Source organism: Bacillus rossius, chromosome 1 (genome assembly GCF_032445375.1).
Source record: "Bacillus rossius redtenbacheri isolate Brsri chromosome 1, Brsri_v3, whole genome shotgun sequence".
NCBI classification, from domain to species: domain Eukaryota; kingdom Metazoa; phylum Arthropoda; class Insecta; order Phasmatodea; family Bacillidae; genus Bacillus; species Bacillus rossius.
The window spans coordinates 46,990,469-47,012,706 of record NC_086330.1 but is presented as its reverse complement, the minus strand read 5'-3'; the positions used below and the strand labels follow the sequence as shown (position 1 = coordinate 47,012,706).

Sequence of the window (22,238 nt, the reverse complement as noted above, 5' to 3'; positions counted from 1 at the left end):
GTATGTGTAACCACTTAGCACTTAGCTCTTGGTACCTATACATTTTGTAGGAGTAATTTCATGAAAATTGAACGGAAGTCAATGAACGGAAATGTGGGACAAAGAAGGCAGACCCATGTGTAGAAACACAAACCTGTGTATAGTCATTTTCATCAAAATTAGATTATATACCAAACATACACCTATCCCTCACTTAGCACGACTAATTCCTTCCTAAAAATGTTTGTGTTATTCTAAATCACGTATTCTGAAGCATTAGTTTCCATAAATAGCAAGGCTAATGTTTTTAATGTGTTCCAAAATTGTGTCGCAAAATATACTTTACAAAATATAAATGCGTTGAATAACACTCAACTATAAATATGTCACAACATTTATCTTTATATGCCTCCATCGCACTTTGTATGACAAATACGACACCGCGTAATGGGAGATACGTGGTTATGTACTTTATCGTCAGTCGGCTGGCTGACTTGCCCGTCCGGACGTGACCTTCAACTCACGTCGCGTACCTTTCCAAACCATCCTCTACTGACAGTGAAACAGATTACTGTCCAGATAATTACATTTTAATTTTTTAAAAATTAAAGTGCTTATTCGCGTATCACCACCTGGTTCACACCAATCCTGTCAGGCCAAAGATTATTTTTTTCATTGCAACATTCATTTAAAAACCTTTTCCACGTGTATCATCTGTTTATTTCTGTTCTGGTATTTAATGTCAATTATATTCCCGCTAGTACAACCAACAGCATCAGACTTATATAAACTTTTGGTAAGAGTTCATATTTCAAACTATTGTGCGCACAGTTGTTTTACTTAAAAGTTAAGTGCGACTAACATAAGCGTGGTCTTCATGACAATCTGAGCCGAAATACTTGTAGTTTTATCTCAAATACTTGAACACGATGGATTATGAGTGATCAAGCACGTAGTTACCGGAAGCTGAATGGGCAGACGTTGCTTTTGTTTGAGTGAATTCCCTGCCACTGGCTAGACTGAGTTCACGGCCCAGTTTATGGCCAGGCATCAATAGTACGGCACGGCGGCATACGCGCTGACGTAAAAACAATTGGTCCTTTACATTCCATAGCTGATGTTTGTACAACAGCCAATAGCATAGACAGACCTGCACGCGCAGATCTCTCTTTCCCCCTTGTTTGGCTAACTGTATCCCACGGTACATCTATTGTTTACAGAAGTTGAAACATAATTTATGGTGTCGTGCTCAACTTTTTTCTTTTTTGCGCCTGCAGAGATTTTGTGCTAACTGAAATTTACAGACGTGCTATTCAAGACTGGGGCAGTAATTTCACATTGTGCTAAATGAATCCGCGCAATCTGAAGACGTGCTAAATGAGGGATAGGTGTATTGGTGTGCCAAATGAAACTTTATGATAGTGAAACTATCCCGAAATATATTTAAAATTATTGCATGTTGACGTAGCTCATGTGTTGTTACCAACAATGCTGTTTTTTTTGTGGATATGTACCAAGCTTTACAAGGTAGGCCTAACCTGTATTCAAAAATATAGTTCCTTTATTCAATTTTTGTGTCATGAGTCAATTTTATTGATTGTTTTTACCTCTGGCATAATTTACATGTTTTTTATTTATTATTTCATACTTACTTGTAAATTGTTAGCAAGAAAAATACTTTGATTTCATAATTTTCACTATGCAAATATTATACGATCTTTCTTTTCGCCGACCATTGGGACATGTTTGAGTAGTGTGTCGCATGGCATGGAATTACAGAACTAAGACAACTTTGCCCGACAACTTGTCCACACCATGCTCACCAAAGCATCCTAACTGCTCCGAAACTACCTGTAGTGCATCAAGTGCACTAACAATTTTTTTTCTTTAAAGCCACCCTGCCTACACCAGCACATTAACTGCATCATACACATCAAATGCACCAACTTTGAAAAACATTTTAAGAAATAATTTTAGCTCAAGTTTTAAAGGGGGAAAAAAAATTACATTTTTTCTTAAATATTTTATATTACATATATTATATTACATTTTCATATATTTATCATGATCAATGTTATTTTTAAGAATTCTACATTAAATTTTGTGTCCAAGTTCCGTATTATAGGTTTCTTTCCAACATGAGCACACATGAATCTGCTCATTACAGATATTAGATGTTTATGACATCACTGGAGAGTACTGGAAACTCACTTTTTATTATTATTATTTTGTATCTTAACAAAACTCTCTAAATAACAAAACACATAATTGTGTAATACATAAGTTTGAATATTTAATGCATTTAAATTCATAAATTATTGCAGAACGCATAATGGGTTCTCAGTTTAAATTTATTATTTTATGATGAACATTACAATTTGAGGAAAATAAATTAAATATTATTTGAGTAATTTCTATGATAACTTCTAACACATATCTCCATCTGTTGGTTTGGTTATTTTATATAAGGTAGGCCTATGGCCTTTAGTTTTTACTAAATATAAAAATATAACATATAAACAAAATATAAATGATAGTGTGTATGTGTGTGTATATAAATAATTAATTTCCTATCCTCTATGTCGTAAAATATTTTTCAGTAACAAAAACTATATTACATACAACGTACAAAATGCTACACATACTCATATTCAATATCTGGAACAAAGTACAATTATGTTAATTCAACTTAGTAATTTTCCACACATATTGTGATTTAGGTTCCAAACTACTAATTTAGTTTTAAAAAAATCTTAAAATTTTCCCAAAAATTTGAAGTTTTAGTGCTTTGATGTGATCTGCAAAAGTGTCTTTGAGCAAGCTCTAGTTAATGTCTACGACACGGAGATAAATGTACTTAATATGATAATTAACAATTCGACTTGACATACCAGAATCAAATATTTTCTTCTTGTCGTCAAGGAAGTAGTACCTGGAAACCACAACAGGTTGCACTGGAGTCTGGGAAGAGATGGCAACATGAAATGCACCTTTCTTGAAAGGCAATAAAGTTGCTCCATTATTTCTAGTACCTTCAGGAAACATGCACAGTTTTGCCTACAAAACAAACAAAAAGGTACAGCTCGAGACTTGCATGTGATACACATATTATACATGCTATGAAGTGGGTTATATCAGGAGGGACAGCGCTAGTTAGGCCTACTTCGAGGTGCGCTTCTGTGACATTCCATGAGACTTTACAAGCCCGAGACCCAAATACGACTCCATCTATGTGACTGATGAGCATCTTCCATATTATATAATATGTCCATGAAAGAATGTCCCAGTTTCAATGGTATATTATGACGTCAGCCGGGGCTTCGCCCCACGAGCCTGATCACCTTCCGTTCCCTTTCCCACCACCTTTCCTACCCGGCATTTGTGTCGTGACGTACGTAGCCGTGTGAGATTCAAACTGCGCGCCACAAACTACAGCAAGAGGGCGCTTAGCTGCAGTGCGCCGCACCCCTATAAGTCTTAATAAATATTGTAATCCTTTTCTTTTCGCACCAAAATAGTGTCACAACGGCTATGCATGTGAGTGTCTTTTATTTAACTAAATCATGATGTTTTGTTATTTAATAAGTGCAAGCGCGAACAAGGACGCTCCCTAGCTGGCGGCGGAGGAACTAGCATGTAACTGGATTCAAACTGTTTTCTATTATATAAGTAATTATTACAGACGGTCTGGGTATGGATGTGATGTACTTATTTTTGTAAAAGGATTTATGTATTTTTCAATAGTAACCCGAGGCACGCCATAGCTAAGTTGTAACGGTAATTGTGTTCGGCGCGAAGGGCGCCATGTTGCCTTCCGCAAGCCCGGGTCTCGCCCCAGTCTCTTTCTCCAGCCGGCCGAGGGCGGACGTGTCCAACTCGAGGCGACCACGTGCGTGGTTCGCCTCCTCACCTAATTCGATTCGTGCCTCGGGCGTTTTGTAGCAGTATCAAGGGATGATTGTGTAAGGGCGTGTAACGTGAGTAATAAAACCAACTTAATTGAGTCACGTGTTTGTGTTCGGGGGGCCACGTGGGTCCTTAACATGGTCAGCGGCGTGTGGGACGCCCTGAGAGCTCACTGCGGTAATTAAAAGCGTGCCCGACGCTGAGAGCGGGCTTAGTTAGGGACAGGAGCTGCGTATAACATCTGGAGGGCTAATATCTCGCCGCACACGGGCCACGTAACGCCCTGAGTTAGAGTTCTCCAGCCGGGTCCATGTGCCCACTCACGTGGTGGCGTCCATTAGTTTCCACCAATATTCTAACTTCAACACCGGTACGCCCTCAATTATAACAGTTTAATTTAGACTTTACAATACAAATCATACATCAAATTAAAAGTAAACTAACATAGTTTTTTTCTTATAAATGTTCAATATGTGCAACTTTAGTTATACGGCACACATCCAACCTAAAGTCAGATTATTCCCACACTTTGGTTAACAAGTCTGGTGTAATGGATTTCTGTGTCTCAACTCTGACAAATCATTAGGTAGCGGCAGAATGTAGACACAATCTTTTAAAAAGCCTCAAAGGAAAAATCAAATGGTAATTATGTCAGGTGAACGTGGAGGTCAGCAAAAAAGAGCTCTGTCATCATGACAATTGGCAAATGCTTTTTGCCACATGGGGGATAGAAATTAAACTTTAGACGAAATACACGTTAAACTGAAATTACAGATTCACTCTTAGCAAATTGCAGAACACAAAACGCTTTACGCACATGAATCGCCATTTTGTGTATGTCGTGCTGCAAGCGAGAAAACAATAAAGCAGTACTCGTGCATGCGCTTAGCTAAAACTTTATTGAGTTTTTCTTTGATTGTGACCTGAAACCAACACACTACAATGCTTACAGTTGATACTATTAAAATTAATAACTGGGACATTCTTTTATGGAAATACTGCATTTCTTGTAAACCCTATTGACACAGAAATCTCTTCCAGCGGGGACATTACTTAAACTGAAACTGCTCATCAGAATGAGTTCTCTGAAAACCCTACACTCCTCAGCACTGAGCATAAACTTTCCCGTAGCTAATCAAGGAGTCAAAACACGTTACGTACATAGAAGTTTAAATTTCAAGCTGTGAAAAATCAATTTTTTATGTACAATCACCCAGAAAAACTTAAAAGACATTCTCAACACAAAGCCAAACCACGATAATATTATTATTGCAAATACATAAAAACCATTGTGGATACAAAATATTTCATATGCATCGTAATGCAAAACAAAACCATCTCAGATGGTGCCTTGGTATGGTATCTTAGTCCTAGGAATAAGGAACTCAAATTGTCAAAATTACTGTTGTGTCCCAGTGTCTAAGTGATCATATTCTTGGGGCCTTAATGACTGAATCATAACCCAGTATTTTGGCTAATCATTTCATCTACATAATCATGAAACTGAAATACATTATTTTTGGCCAGAATCCACAACAAAATATCTGTTGAAAATAATATATTAATTGATGAGTTTTATAAGACCCACTGAAAAATGTAAGGACCTGGAATAAAATTATATTAAGGAAGCACAACCCTATTCAAGCAGGCATAGCTAAAACTGTAACAATAGTTACTCCAATCTGCAAACATTGACTTCAACAAGAGCTCAAATCAAATTTCTATGCTTTGTCGAGTTATAAAATGTATTACAGAAACTGTATTTCTAAATGTGGATAGCATTAATAAAATTTTACCCCTTAAGGCTGGGTTTTACACACCATGATTGCTTCCATTATCTCATCATTATTATTAGTTAAGGGCTATTTCTGTAAATTTAACACTTGCCTTCTTGTATATGTTCTGTCACAAATATTTTCATCAGAATTTACTAAGTGGATTATATGGGTGTAAAAAGTCACGCAAGTCATAATAATTACAAATAATGTGACTTTTTACTCTCATTATATTGCACATAGTTAATACCCATTGAAAATATTTGTGACAAAACAACATATGCAAGAAAGATACAGTGTTAATTTTACATAATTAGCCCGTAACTAATAGTAATGATGAGAAAATTAAAAAAATCATCATAACGTGCCAATGGTTCGATAATTTTTACCCACCCTGTTGGTACAATTCTGATTATTACTCACCCTGTTGGTATGATTATGATTGTTACTCACCCTGTTGTTACGCACAATATCTGCTGTGCTATTAATGGTGGACTGGGCTCGCTCCACATTGAGCCGGTCAATGAAAATTGTGCCCCACAGCCAGGTGGCCAATCCAAATGGGCCAAGGTACAGCACTTCTTTCTTCGAAATGACAGTGCACCTCTGCAGCTTTGGCCAAATTTCTCCCAACACTATCCAATAAAAATTTAATAATTTTACTTTGCTGGTTTTCAATAGCACAGCAAATTGGTTTCAACACCGTAAATCCTGGCTTATTTAGCAAATAAAATGACTACAAATATAGTATATGGAAAAAACATAAAAAAAGAACAGCCTTGGTTCACATTTAAAAAAAAAAGCAAATGCAATGGTAACATACACTCATGCCAACTAAACAAATTTATCACAATCACAAAAGCAGCAGTTTTAACTTAAAAATTTCATGCAAAATAGCAGCTCAAAATTTGTCTCAAAATTTTTGTGTCAGGCAATTTCATTTAACAAACTATCTCAGAAGATAATTTATCTTAGTAGTCACAAATGTTGATCAAACCTCTGAGTGCACACAGAGGTGACATGGTTTGAATCGTAGCAGACCTGACCAAGTGATGAACACCCGAACATGGTGGATGTTACCGTGAACTTGTGGGTCTTCTCGGGGGTGCTCCAGAGTCGTCCCCCACTACCGTTCCATCGCCGCTTCGCGTACGCCTCGTTCACTCTATCTGTCCTTTCAAGAGACCTAGAGGTCTGTGCTGAACATGCTTGAGCAAGATACACATACAGGAAGAGCAGCACGAAGGAGACTGAGAACAAACTTTACTTAAATAATTTTTTTTATGGATCACAAATACAACCTGACATGGCCGCGTCCTAACTGTCCTTATGCTAAGCGGGGGTTTGCGTCGATACATGTACTGAGATTAATTTGTGGGTGCCACCGTACAAGGGGCAAAGAACCGGGAGAGACTCTTTCAGGGCCGTGACGTCGTCCAAGTGAGGCGTGATTTTAACCCCCCTAAAGCCAATCCTAGTACTCGCCACTGGTCCACTCTCAGCGTCGGGTACTCTCTTCACCTACGCAGTGGGCTCTTACGGCATCCCACACGACGTCACACTCAGGATGTTGAAATAAACAAATACAAATAACAGTGGCGAGGCGTGAGGTTTACATGAGGGGAAGCAACAACTCCGTTCACATCAAAACTTGATTGGGGAGGGGGGGGGGGGGGGTTCGGGGCCCGGGAAAATATGGATTTCAAGGGTAAAAATGGTGCTATTTAAGTAGTTTTCTTAACTGAACATTGACTATTTCACAGGTAGAAAAATTGACATTTTCTTTTAAAATAAATTGTTTTTAAAATAATAATGTTTGACTTACATTATTCTGATAATAAAATACCTATTCTACATTACTTATATACTAAGTGGGAGTGTAGTATCATCGATATCTGGTACAAAATATATAAACAGACAACACATGGCAAAGTAAGTACTTAAAATAAAGAGAAGAACCTCATAAAAATGTACTAGAATAGTAAAAATTAAATCTTGGTATTTTTCGTACCAACACAAAAGAAATTATCTTCATACGTTGATCAGAAACTCTGTTAACTGGTACGTGTACCAAGAAACTGGCACGTCAATCATTCCTGAAACGCCACGATTTTTTTTCCTAGCCTAAATTATTCTAAGTGTGTAAGGGGAGGGTCCAGGGAGGACCTAAGTGTGTCTCAGGCCGAAGCCTATACACTCTACCATGCGGGTTTTTAACCATGCGGGGATCAATTAACATGCATTAAGCAAGCAGGTAACTACTGGACAAGAGGGAAGAAGGGTCCAGGTAAGAAGAGTTGGAGGGGCTGAAAAATCAACCATGCTGGAGTTGGGTGCTTGGGCCTTTCGACCCGCATTTAAATGTTGGGTACTCCTGGGTTATTATTAACCAGGGGCGCATGCGCCCCCAGGGGCGGGCGACTTCACTCGTCAGCCCAGCCCAGCTGCCCAGGCAGCCACAGTTAAACCAGATGTGGGCAGACGAGCCAGTAAACCGGCTCGAACTGCGGGCGCACGGGGCGAAAGGCAGCCTGACATTGCGCCATCTTCATCTTCCTTCTTCCAGTCAACAGCCAACAACCTTTCAAGCCAGGGTGGCGGTAAGTCGTTCAGGCGAATTAAGTATCTTGCGAGTCTGACCCTCTTGTCCTCCAAAATCCCGGGACGGTTGAAGGTCGCGCCGCCCAGGCTACCACTGGCTCCAACAGGGCCCCAACTTGAAGGCGCCGCCATCTCTTCCTTCAGAGTTACGATGCTGTTCAGTTCCGTTGCGCGCGCGGCAGTTCACAGCTCCGCAATTTCCAGCCCGCAGTTCGTCTACACTTCGCATCCAGGGCACATCGAGCTCCCCTGCGGTGCCTTCGCCGACGGAACTGCTTTCTGCCACGCGCCGAGCTGCATTCAGGCTACCTTTCACCCCGATAGCCGTAATAACGACTCCACAGGCAGGCCATTGGTCCGCGGACTGGTATTGGTTATTCACAGTCACCCCAGAGAGATTGCAACTCTCGAGCTGGGATTCCGTATCTGCCACCCGCGGGACGCGGTCGGTAGCATTTGGCACTGCTAGGCCGCCTCCCGTACGCCCACAAATCCCCCACGCACTGCCAGCCAACAGCCCGCGAGAGAGATGCGCGCACCCCGAGAGACGACCGCCGACTGAAACGCGACCTCGCCACCTGCCCTGCCGAACTCTAGCGGACATAGCCGAAGCAGTCGGCGGAAAAATTCCACCGTCTGCTTCGGCCATGTTCGCTTCAGTTCGGCAAGAAAGCGCTACCTTCGTAGCTTCTACCACGTGTTTTACAGCCAATCCCCTCCCTGAACCTTTGTACCATGCCACCCCCCCCCCCCCCCCCCTTCCGAAAGGAAACTACTGCGGCAGCCTTCCTGCTGAAAGCGGTCCTACCAGCGCTTCTAAACCTAGCAACGCTTCTAAAACAGCATGTTTTGTGTGTCAACGAATTCTTTTCTTATAGCGCACAGCGCACAGTACTGGGTCCCAAGAAGATAGTGTAAAAAATACATACACCTAACGGCACGAGCCAAAGTAAAATACTATTCTGAATAAAATATTTATTTAAAAAATACAATGTCTGGAAACTGCCTGGGCAAGCACTGCTTGCCTTGCTTGCCCTGACGAGACGCCACTGACAAATAAAATCGTATGCCCTGGTTTATTAGTTGCTACTTCGCCTACACCTTTGATTATATCACACAACGCCCGCTGCACGAATCGGTTCACATGAGGTGTGACCTGACCATGTGGTCACACTATACAATTAGTTAATTCACGGTAAAAGAACCATAGTGGTCACTCATACAATTATTTAAACAGTCCCCCCGACCGAGAGAAGCCCCGAGGAATTACGAACGAAAGATTTAAGATGATTAAGATTTAACAGAATTACTTAGCAGTGCAGGCAAGCGGTGAGGTTCCCGGGGTACTGATGCGTCTGCTCTCTGTCGGTGCTGGCGAAGGACTGGGGCGAGCTCAGGGCTCCGCTAGCCTAACATGGCGTCTTCGCGCCGAACCAATTACCGTTATACCTATTTACGATAACGTGCCACAGGAAGCTACAGGTAAAACATGAAAAACTCTTAATAATTACATTACACCTAATGCATGATAAAAACTATTAACTAAAATTACAACAATTAATTATTAATGATAACCAGTCCGGCTTCGGCGGACTTCGGTTCGCCTCGTGCATTTTCGGTACGTCTTTTAGTTGTTTATGCCTTAACTAAATATTAATTACTTAAAGTACATAAAACACTCCCGGCCGATCTTCCATCACACGCCACTTGGGGAAAATAAGCAAAAAAGAATTACAATGTTCATCCCTAGTTAAAGGGGTGTGGTGCACTGCTGCTACAGCGCCCTCTTGACGTCCGTGGCGCGCTATTCAAACACAACATAGTCGGGTGACTACGTACTCAAGACGGAACGGCTGCCAGTACGGGAAGCGGGTAGGGGGAGGTGAGGGGAAAGGTGGCGGAGGCTGACCAGGCTTCTGGGGCGCAGGCCCGGTTGACGTCAAAACATAAGTGAAATTTTGTCATGTGCCAGGTTTATCGTAATTCAATGGACAATCCTTGTCTGCAAGGTTCATCACGAGAAAATAAGTTGAAAACACGCACGACTTATAAACTAAAGTGCTTCCCAAAGCTGGTAACATGCCTTTCAAGTTGGAGCTAAACAACAGTTTTATTGAAATAATCAAGGAAGTATAGGGTATCCATAAAAGTGACGTCAGCCTGGGCTTCGCCCCATGAGCCTGGTCATCCTCCGTTTCCCTTCCCACACCTATCCTGCCCGGCATTTGTACCGTGACGTACGTAGTTGTGTGAGTATTTGAATTTGCGCGCCACGAACTACCGCAGGAGGGCGCTTAGCTGCAGTGCGCTGCACCCCTATAGGTATTTAAATTAATATTGTTAAACTTTTCTTTTCACCCCTAAACAGTGTCACAACGGGTCAGTTAAGTGAGAGTCTTTTGTTTTCTTAATATAGTATTTTTTGTAATAAAGTAAGTGCAAGCACGGCCCAGGACGCTCCCTAGCGGGCGACGGCGGAACTAGTAAATAACTTTATTTAAACTAATTTCATGCACAAGTAATTATTACAGACAGTCTGGTCGTGGGTGTGTGTATATCAATTTTATAAAAGATTGATGTTATTATCTGTAATAACCCGGGGCACGCAGTCGCAAGGATGTTAACGGTAATTGTGTTCGGCGCGAAGGGCGCCATGTTTCCTGCCGCGAGCCTTGTCTCGCCCCAGACTCCTTCTTCAGCCGGCCGAGAGAGGACGTCTCTGTAGACACCCCGAGGACATCACCATTGTCTCACCGATAAGTAGCTCTTTTAACTTAACTAATCCAAATCGTTTTATTTTTCATCCTCGGGGCCTCTCTCGGTCGGTGGGGGCTGTTTAATAATTAATTTATATACTCTCAGGAGTTTTTTCACCACCTTCGTTCAACGTAAAAGCTTGAGGTGGCCACGTGTGTGGTCCCCTCCTCAACTTATACCGATTCGTGCCTCGGGCGTTTTAGCTGTGTAAAGGAAGGATTGTAGGACGTGTAACGTATCACTAAAACCAACTTAATTAAGTCACGTGTCTTTGTGTTCGGGGGGGGAGCCACGTGGGTCCTTAACCCAGTCAGCGGCGTGTGGGACGCCCTAAGAGCCCACTGCGGTTAGGTAGAAGCGGGCCCGATGCTGAGAGCGGGCTCGGTTTAGGAACAGGTGTTATCATCGAGATCGGGAGGGCTAATATCTCCCCTCACACGGGCCACGTAACGCCCTGAATAAGAGCCTCTAGCCGGGTACACGTGCCCACTCACTTGGTGGCGCCCACTATTTCCACCACTAGTTCAAAACTAACACCGGTACGCCCTCAAAAGAATGACTCAGTTTCAATGGTACATTTGAACAGTTTAATTCTGACTATTTACAACAAATCAGACATCAAACTGAAGGTAAACTAACCTAATTTTTCTTACAAATGTTCAATATGTGCACCTTTAGTTATATGGCACACATGCAATCAACGGTCAAGACTTTAAAGTTCAACCCTCTCATACAAAGGGATTCCAATAGGGTAGAGTTCCATCCTGTTGCCAAATAAAGTTTACAGGTTCTCTCTCTAAGAGCCATTCTTTCAATATATCCATACTAAGCCATCCCTGTTACCAGGGCCGCAACTAGGGGGGAGCAAGCGGGGCATACGCCCCGGGCGCAAAGCTGTGGGGGCGCCGAAATCGCTTGCATTGTAATTCCTATTACAACTGGTAACTGGTAAAATGTTTTTTTAACTTGCATGCCAGGAATGTCTAATCTGATTTACAATATAACGTCTCAACATATTTTAATGAACAAGTCTAGTGATTATACGGACTACTTTATGGACATAGTGGGTTCAAGCATGGAAGGTACAGTAGCACAGAAACTGTTACATGTAGGTATGGAAAATGTTTAAATAGCACCATTTTTCCGTGAGAGGGCCCCCGGACCCCCAGCTTTATTGGTGTGGTATGTGCAAAAAAAGAGGGGGGGGGGGGGGGGGCGCATGAATACATTCATGCCCCGGGTGCCAGAGACTCAAGTTGCGGCCCTACCTGTTACAGTAGTTTCAGCGAAACAAAATGGTCCGTACACTTGACATCTGGACACAGTGCAGAAAACATTTAATTTTGGGAAATCTCTTTGGTGTTCTACACATTAATGACGATGTTCTGACCTTCAGACACACACATTCAACATAAATTACAGATTCACCCATAGAAAACTGCAAAACAAAACACTTCAAGCTCAGGAGTCTCAATTTTGCATAGGTGACACTGCAAATGAAAAAACAACAAAGCCGTACTCGTGTCATATGCTTATCTAAAACTGTTCAAGTTACTCTTTAATTATGAGCTTGAACCAATTCTCTACTATGCTTACAGTCGATACAATTAAAATTAAACAGAACAACTCAATAAATGATTTTAACAACTGGAGAAAATAGTAATTTAACAAATATCTTGATGAAAACAAACCCTTTGCCAAAAAAAAAAAACACTATTTTAACTAATCAATAATCTGACAAGAGTGCACATTCTGTGAGCCAAAACATTTTTTTTTTTATTTCTGTAACAAATTTTCTTTGGATACCAATTTTTTATTTTCTTTTTTAATTTCCACCTCAAAAAAATTATTTTTCAGATATTTTTTATTATATAAGTTTATGTCATGTCAATAATGTGTTCACTAGAGACAGAAAAACACATGACAGGGATATCAGGAAATGAATATGACATGACGTATAGTAAGGAACCACTCCAGTTTTTCTTACCAGAAGTTATTTCCTAAAAACAAGAAAAATCAAAATTAGAAAGCTCAGACCAAGGATTCAAGCCCAGGTCCTACAGAATGAGAATGAGAGTCCAATGTTTAATCGTTCCACCACCTATCTAGATTTTAGGTATTTCGAAATTTTTACTAGTAAACATAATACGTAAGAAGTTGAGTTATTGCAAACTCGCCTAGTAAGTCCAGGGCACTCTGATGATTGATGACAACCACGCAGCCCGTGTCCTGGACTGCGTTTTCCAGTCCTTTCATCTCAAAACGTATTCCCAGCAGTTTGGAAATCTGTCTTGCACCCCACGCAGGGTACCTGAGAACCATACCAACAAAAAATTATTGTAATATAAAAATAAAATAATCATTAAAAAAATTATGCCCAAGAAAATTTACACATGCTGCAAAAGCCTTCGAGTCAATTACGGCAGTTATATGTTTTAACCTTCAGAAAGCATTTAGACATCACAAAGTCTACAACATAAAAGTTAAACAAGGGTTTACCAGGGTTAAACAATAACTGTTACTACATCCAAAAAATATGTTACGCATGCATGAGATCCACACTTACTTTCATTAACGGTCCAATTGTGGTGTGTGGTCATTTTTTTTGTCTGCAAAGTTTGAGCAGTTGCCCACCACACTTACAGGTAACAACTAAGTGACGGGTCTCTCAAACAATATATAGCATTTTTTTTGTTAAAGTTTAGTAAATTTTTAAATATTTTTTTTTTAATTCCTATTATAGGAGGAGAAAAGGGGGGGGGGGGGGAATATAATATAACTACTTTTCCTGGTTTGGGTTCAAATTCTTTCCCTTTTTTTTGTGGGAATGATGGAATATTTTTATTGGTGGTGGGGGTGGAGGGAGTGGAAATACCCCACCCCCCTTCCTCCTGCATTTACCCCTGGCTACATACGAGCTACATTTTCACTGCTTGTTCTTATGATATATTACAATCCAAGGCATTTTATCATGGGGGTGGGGTAGAGTTTGTTATCTTTAATAATACTCTAGAGGATGTAAATTGACCCAAAGAGTTAATAATATTCCAAGGTTTGCCACCCCTGTTCGGACATAGGTAAGCTAACTTTGAAATCCAGCTCAATTAAGTTTAAGTTAGTCAACAAAAATGTTACTCGGGTAAGTTAAGAGTTAATCCTGAAAAATAAGTTATCAAAAGGTAGTGAATGAAAAAATAACTGATAAAAGTTAAGTTACTTGATTCTCACGGTTATTGAAGCTAAACCAATTTTTTTTTCATTACAAACAAACATTTATTATACATTTCAGCACACAACATCAAGAAGAAATAATTATCACCACAAAATGTTGTTTTATTTTATTATTTATTTGCAGAGCATAACATTTTTAAAATTAAGAATCAGCATAAATTTAACTTTGAACTTAACTTGAAAATAAGTCTCTTCCTAGAAAAAAGTACATATTAAGTTAAAATAACTTCCAAACATTTAACTGCTTAACTTATTTTTTCCCTTTTTAGCAACTAAGTACCCATGTCTACCTCTTTTCTGCAGTTTAAATTATGTGTACATAGTGTGACTGTGCCAACCAGCACTTGTTAAGTCAATCGACCCTTTACTCTGTAACCCTTTGCCGGTGCCAACAACACATCTTCCAAGCTTTTAGGGACTCTCAAACTTTTTATGTTAATCAAGCCATAACAGGGACTCACAGGGCGTTCCTGTAGTCCCTGGGACGAATCAGCATGAGGGGGATGAAGACCGTGGCGCTGACGAGGGACAGCAGGGTGAAGACGAGGAACTTGGCGTAGTAGCGGAACACGTGACTGACTTGGTACAGGAACACCAGGAACAGCAGCGTGGCCGCCAGCACTTCTGTCATGCCGGGGCTGCCCATTGCGCTCACCGGATGACACTCTCTGGGGAGGGAAAAAAAGAAATCATCATCAACAACTGTGGCTGGATAAGCAAAATAAAATGCCTCCGTCTTCTGTCACTCCACCATACCTCCTACTTTGATCAGTTCAGCGGCATATGCAGGGGAAGAGATGGGTTGGAGGGGAGAAGGGGGGGGGGGGGGTTACACATTCCCTAATCTTAAAAAGTCTATAATTCACACCAACAAATGGAAAATGGAAAGAATTTGAAAATAATCAGTGTGAAAATGACTTCATACCCCCCCACCACTCCTTTTACAAAATTAAATTATGTGTACGTTCCCGACACTGTTCAATTCTTATCTCACCTACTCTCCTTTAACTACTTGTTCTTTCCACCTCTTCTGGTTTACTTCAACTCCATCATTTTCCTAGGCAGCCTCTCTTTTCCCATTCTTGCTTTTTCTACGATATAATTTAAGTTCTATACTCCTGCTCTTACTTTGCCTAGCCACCATCTCATTCTTGATCCTGTCACGCCTCGTTAACTGCCAACATACTCCCCATAAACCTCATACCTATTTCTCTGATCTTCCCAGCACCCCTTTTGTCTACAGTCCAAGTCACTGCCCCATGATAAGTAAGCAATGTACAACATTTGTTTGCACTTTAATGGCACAGCCCTCTTCCATACCATACCTATCTCTCAACAAACCTGTAGAATGCATCACCTTGTCCTGTTACCATTTTCTCCTTGTTTTTGCCCCCTCCCTCCAATACACTTCCTACATACTTAAAGGTTCTTACATGTTTCAACTCAAAACTATCTTATCAAATGCATCACCTTGTCCTTACTTCATTTTTGTTCCTAGTCATACAATTTTGAAGAAATTCAGTTTTTCAAATCTAATCTGTTTTTTTTTTCTTTTTTAATTATCTTTGATTTTAAATACATTACCAACATTAAAATTTAATGAAAATTTTTTTGAAGCCACATCAAAGTCATTATTTTGTGACAGATGACTCAAGTTGATGTTTGATTCCAGGCTATTCAAACAATTAATTTCAGAAACAAACATGAAAAGTTTACACTGTATATGGAAATGAACTTTATTAAAATTGTATAGACTATAATATACATAGAGTCATATTAGTCTAAGTCTTTCTTTTAAATGTTGATGGTTAAAAAATGCTTAAAACTATGCTGGTTGTACCAATCATCCAACACCACAGACCACTACACAAAAGCCATCATGCCATGGAGAACCATTGCAAACAAACGTTAAGTATCAGCATTCAAAGCATGCACCGCCAGTTAAAGGTCGACCCATTAAGTGATTACGAAGCACACATCTGGTTCCTTTAACAAGGGACAACCAGTGACTCACTACTTTCATTCATTCCACGCCTCAAGAGGCTGCCTGAATGCCGCTGAAGACAGCACAAGGGGTATTTTGTGTCAGGCGGAATGCTAAGTGTGATGCTCGTTGGTGCTTCTAGTGTGGCACCTCTAAGGCTGGGTTCCTAATTTAACTGCAAAATCGGTTTACAATTTAAATCTTACTGAAAATTAAATTTCGCTTAACTCGCGAATTTCACCAAACTCGCTAATTTCACCAAACTCGCGAATTTCACCAAACTCGCGAATTTCACCAAACTCGCGAATTTCACCAAACTCGCGAATTTCACCAAACTCGCGAATTTCACCAAACTCGCGAATTTCACCAAACTCGCGAATTTCACCAAACTCGCGAATTTCACCAAACTCGCGAATTTCACCAAACTCGCGAATTTCACCAAACTCGCGAATTTCACCAAACTCGCGAATTTCACCAAACTCGCGAATTTCACCAAACTCGCGAATTTCACCAAACTCGCGAAATTCACCAAACTCGCGAAATTCACCAAACTCGCGAAATTCACCATTATCGCGAAATTCACCAAACTCGCGAAACTCATCTAACTCATAACTCTCACCAAATTTACAAAATTCGCCAAACTATAAACTTGCCAAACTCTCGGAACTATCGGATCTCTCAGAACTCTCGTAATTGCCGCGGAGGCCGCGGCTGTTACGTGTCGCGTCATTCCGGCAGGCAGACAACGAACCTGGACAACGATAACTGGAAACAAGTACTATGGACTCGTCGTTGTTAGCCTTGTGTTCATTTGTGTTGTTATATTATTTTTCCATTACTAAGTTCCTTGAACGGAATTTTTTTTTCCCGTGCTGTCGTTTTGTTGTCCATAATACTTGTTTAATTTCATAGTTGATTCCGTTTGTCCGACATCAGCTGATTCAGCTTGTTTTCTGTGAACATAAATTTATTGTTCTAATTTTTTTTTCTCGGAACTTTTCCATGACAAACAGTGCAAAACCGCAATGGCGTATACCCAAAAACTGTACAAAATCAAAACTCCCCATTGCATGAATCATTTATGCTCATCAATGAGATTACAAAAGACGGAATAAGGCTATCTTCATATGATGTGCACTAACCACAATGTGAACTAATTAAAATGTAACTGGAATTTATGAACTTTTTTTGCATCATCGGGGACGCACTAAGCGTGTTTGTGTGCTAAAGTGACTATATACGATTTAATGGTGCCAGACGCGGGTTCGTCATCTGGACGAAATCGCCGAAAACGTGAGCACTGCGCATGCGCGGAATTTGAAAAGACTGAAGACGATAGGTCACGGATAGGACATCAAGGCCGGTAACACACAAAAATATGGGTTTAGAAGTTGAATATGGAACACCGGTATCCTAACAGTATTCCGAGTGTAAAGTAAACCGCTCCCAAACCCTAGATAAGACACGAACAGTCCCTTGCTTTAAGGGAACGGGTTTTGGTATCTGTAAAGAAAGTTTAGTTTCGAACACCTTTTCAAGATTATATCATACCTTGCCTGTCGAACCTGAAAAAATATCCTGCACCTGAAAAACTTCTCAAATGTCTCTTTTGCGCTTGCAGGAAAGGGTATAGTTGAGCCCGTTCTTGTTGCAAAGCAGGTTTGAAATGCTCCAGCATGTGCAAACACTGCAGTGTGACAGTGCTGTATAGATTTCGTCTTTTGACGAGACGTGGGCATGATGACATGTTCCACCAACTTTTGGGATCACCGCAACACGGAGATTAATAACTTGAGGACGACAGCTTCTTTCCACCTCCGATGGTTGCTCAACTGAAGAAGAACCTAGGCCTTCAAAAGGTTTCTGAAATTTGTGTTAAAATTTCTTTCTTTAGTTAATTGTTTCAAAACCTGTAAAATTCTTTGCAATGTGCATATAAATGTTAAATTTCTAAGATTTGTGTTTAAGATTATTATTTGTTTATGTACTCCAAAAATTTTGCCATTTTTAGAATTTTATTAAAAATTAACATTGTATAGTACTATCGTCATTACATCAGACATTATTAACTTAATGTATTTTCTAAATAAATGATCGACTTAGGCCTACATAATTTATTTTGATTATTTGCTTATCACCTAAATAATTATTCACTCATATTTTCCTTCAAAAATCACATATTTGTATGTAAAGTAATCAGAAAAAAAATTAAAGTATAATATATATTCCAGTTGTACAATAAAAAACATGGGTTGGTAATGGGGTCAGATTAGTGTCGTCTACAACTGCAATAAAGCGGAACTGCAAGTGCGGTGTTTGGAAGGAGGGAATATGGAAAGTTGGGTAACCTTCTCAGAATAAAGGTTATAGACAAACTTTAAAGATTATTGTGTATCATTCCCTAAGAAATAGTTAATATTTTTTTTTACAAAGTTCAGAAAAAAAAAGTCAACGTTCAAGAAGCTACTGTGCACTTACTATTGGTAGGAAATTTAATTCTCTTTTAAACATTATATAATAAAACTATAGTTTAATTTAATTTTTGAGAAAATTCTAAAAAATAAACAAAACTTGCAAATTTTGTGATTTTTCGGCCGGCAAAAGTTTTCCCGTAGCCAAATTTACCCACAAGATACAATGTAATACCAATCCAGTTTGCTAAATAAAAGTTCATAAATTAATTTCTGAAATGTGTTGACGAATTGTGATATCTTTGCAGTTAAATTTTACTGAACCATATTTCTATCAAATATGTTAATAAAAAAGAAAACTCGCAAACATTGATAGTAGTGGTATATTTGGTGCGTTAGAAAGTGCAAGAAACATTTAATGTTTAATAGCTTATCTTTTTTTGTTGCACAGGTAAAAAAAACGCATGTTCGAAGTTATGCAGTACAGTATGTACATAAAATAATATCCCAGTTAAAAAATATAATAGTATCAACTGAAAGCGTTGTTGTGTGTTGGTTTAATGTAACAAATAGTAAATCGAATAGTTTTAGATAAGCGCATGCGCGAACTTCAAGTGCTAGTTAATACCCTTACGACTTCCATTGAGTTTTCATGATTATTTTTTTTTTTTTAGAAAAACTTCAAAAATTGGTATTGGCTCATAATGACGCGATTTCACATTAATTTGATCGTTAGAGTTAACAAAATCAACCGGAGTATAATTTCTTAGGAAAATATCGAAATTTTTAAAAGATAAATCAGAAAATAATTGCCGAAATTTCAAGTTCCAGATTGGCTTTAAAAAGTGTTTTAAAAATTATTATTTTCATACTTCCCTAGAGAGGTTTATTGGCCACGACGGTAAGGCCCTCTCAAAAATAATAAATAGACCGAGACCCAGCAAGGTCTGGGCACGCCATTGCAGACCTGCCACGCCAATCCGCGGCTGGCTATTACGGCGCAGTGCTTGGTGCAGGTCGCGACGCGCATCGATTACCTGGGAAGGGCAGCGCCCTCTCGCGATCTCACAGGACTGGCATGGAAGGAATGGTTCTGGACAGGAGAGAAGCCATGAGTGGGGGATGGAGGGGGGGGGGGGGGGGGGGCTCCCTGATCCTCGCGGATGACTCAGCCAGCACGGTTGTAGGGCGTACCATTATCGCAGTGTGCCATTATTACGGCACCGTCGAGGTATGTGTTCCGTTATTACGGTATAACTAAGGCATGCGTCCCATTGCTACGATACAGTACATTGTACCATCATCGTCTAGCCTTGTGTTTAACGTACCATGATTAAGCTGTCGCGGTACGTAAATGTACCAATTTTTTTTTTTCACGACAGTGTAAAAGAACCGTGAAACAGGCACGTTAATATATATTTTTAAATAATATTGCCAGCATATTAACTTCGTTCTGATTCTATGAAATTGTGCTCCAATTATTTTTCGCGAGGGCGTACACAAAGCTTTTTTATTAATTTATCACTAAACATTTCATTAGTGTTGAAATTAAGGATGTCCAGCGAAACAGACATTATTTCCAGACTTCTCTAGGTATTTGATTTTTCGCTGAATAAAACAATATTTGTATAAAAAACCACTGATACATATTTATACGCTACATCCTAACACTGCTGCAGCTCTGCTTTAATTTCGTGTCAGAAATGTTTATACAATGATCAAAAGCAAGGGAAAAATTCACAAAATTATTTTACGCATGTCACAGTTATTGGGGTTAGCTATACCCGAAGAGTATTCATATAACATTTATTTCCTTACCTAATACAATTTTCCGTGACTATTCCCCGACTTCACGAGAATTTAAAATTCCCCAACCACAATAACGTCTTTCTCCCCCTGATGATACCAGTAATACAGTAATTTATCATTATTTCTAGGAATCAATACAAATGAAATAAGCTTATTATGTGCCATGATTGCGTGGCAGTGTACCATTAGTTTAAACGTTCTGTGCCATGGTACGAAACTGGCGACCCAACATCCCTGGCAGAAAGTCGATACACCGTCAACGGCACCGAACGTCACGTACAATCCGGATCGCGCTCCCGAGTGGACTTGCCCCAAACACTCTCGACCTGAAATGAACCACAGCTGCGAGTGAGTCAATCCAATCCAGTCGCCAAAGCGGACGGAGTGAAGAATCCTGGTCGTAAATGTATTCTAAACACTCGGGATCGTACTGGAAGCAAAACGGAACCAAGAGAAAGGAAAAAACCATTCCGATGGTGTCTAGTGTGATCAAGCGGTCGAAGGCTGTCGGTTAAATTACTGTTTTTAAAAAAAAAAAAAAAAAAAGTGAGCTCTTCAACTACTTCCAGCCTGCGGCCAGGTCAACAAAGTACAATGCCTGCATCTTCTTCTGTCCCTCCATCATTCCTCCTCCTTGACTGTTCCATTCTTTTCCTCTCTCCTGCACTCATTTAACTACCTGCTCTTCTCCTCCTCCTCCTCTCCCATGGTCTTCCTTGGAGCGTTCTCCTTCCATTCTAAACATCTCATTCTTATTATTATTATTTAATTATCTCCCTGATCGTTTGCTTGCACCATCTCATTCCTGATCCTGTCTCGCCTCGCAACTGCCAACATGCTCTTCATGAACTTCATACCTATTGCTCTGATCTTCACGGCATCTCCCTTTTCCAAGTCTCTGCCCCTAAGTGACTAAGGCGCACGGGAAGTATTGCACAACAATTGTTTGGATTTTAATGGTACCTTCCAAATCTTTTCGCACACCTGTGCAACGAATCTTCTTGTTGTCATCTCCTTACTATTTCCTCTGTTTTTGCCCCTCCCTTCAACAAACTTCCTAGATACTTAAAAGGTTTCCACATGTTTCAACTCAACACCGCCTAATACCATCCAGTCTTGTTCCTCGGCAAAACTGAACTGCTTTACAACTTACTATTCATCTCGTTTTCATTCCAGGATCGGCATATTGTTTATACCTAAGACCAAAGCTAGGGTAACCATAAACTCACTTGTGCAGTGTGCTACGCGCACAGAGACGCCCAAAGATAGAAGAAAAAATTCATTTAATTGATTTTTCAAATATTTGTGTTTATATTTTAAAGTAAACTAAACCTGCAGTAATTGTTTTTAATAATTTTCTAAGCGACGCGGTTAAACCAGCAAGTCCTTATATGGAAGGTGATCTATTGTTTTAGGCATCCTTAATGATATTATTCATAAAAAGTTACATGCCAGTAATTCTTATTTATGAATAGAAACTGTTTGGACTGCTTAACTGAGATAAAACTATGTGTGGTTGTGAGATTAAAATCTATTTACGAATGACGTCATAGCATTCTCAGCTTTGAACATTGCCTTTTTAATATTTTTAAATGTCTTCTCCAGCCGGTTTCCGTATTGTGCTGACTTAACGCAGCACAGCTGTAAACATCCAATAAAAACAGTGTAGATAACGAGGCACCCGTCCAGTTTGACAGCTTAGGGAAAGCTAGATAAGTGTATATTATTTAAATAAGACGTTATCAAAATATACTGTGTACATGTGTGGTTAATCTAGTGTGCAAA

The 22,238-nt window shown here is 39.8% G+C and overlaps 1 protein-coding gene across 5 annotated transcripts in view; it reads right to left on the bottom strand.

Annotated features, from left to right (window-relative positions):
- The window catches only part of LOC134535488 (1-acyl-sn-glycerol-3-phosphate acyltransferase alpha-like), a 72,664-nt gene that overhangs the window by 3,768 nt on the left and 46,658 nt on the right, over positions 1–22,238 (bottom strand). For all 5 annotated transcript variants that reach the window (XM_063374641.1, XM_063374617.1, XM_063374648.1 and 2 more), the window contains 4 exons: positions 14,711–14,917; positions 13,196–13,329; positions 6,114–6,295; positions 2,871–3,036 (listed from right to left, as the gene is read on the bottom strand). In XM_063374641.1, coding sequence (XP_063230711.1) covers positions 2,871–3,036; positions 6,114–6,295; positions 13,196–13,329; positions 14,711–14,895 — 667 coding nt within the window. In that variant the 5' untranslated portion in view covers positions 14,896–14,917. The remainder of the gene's footprint in view (positions 1–2,870; positions 3,037–6,113; positions 6,296–13,195; positions 13,330–14,710; positions 14,918–22,238) is intronic.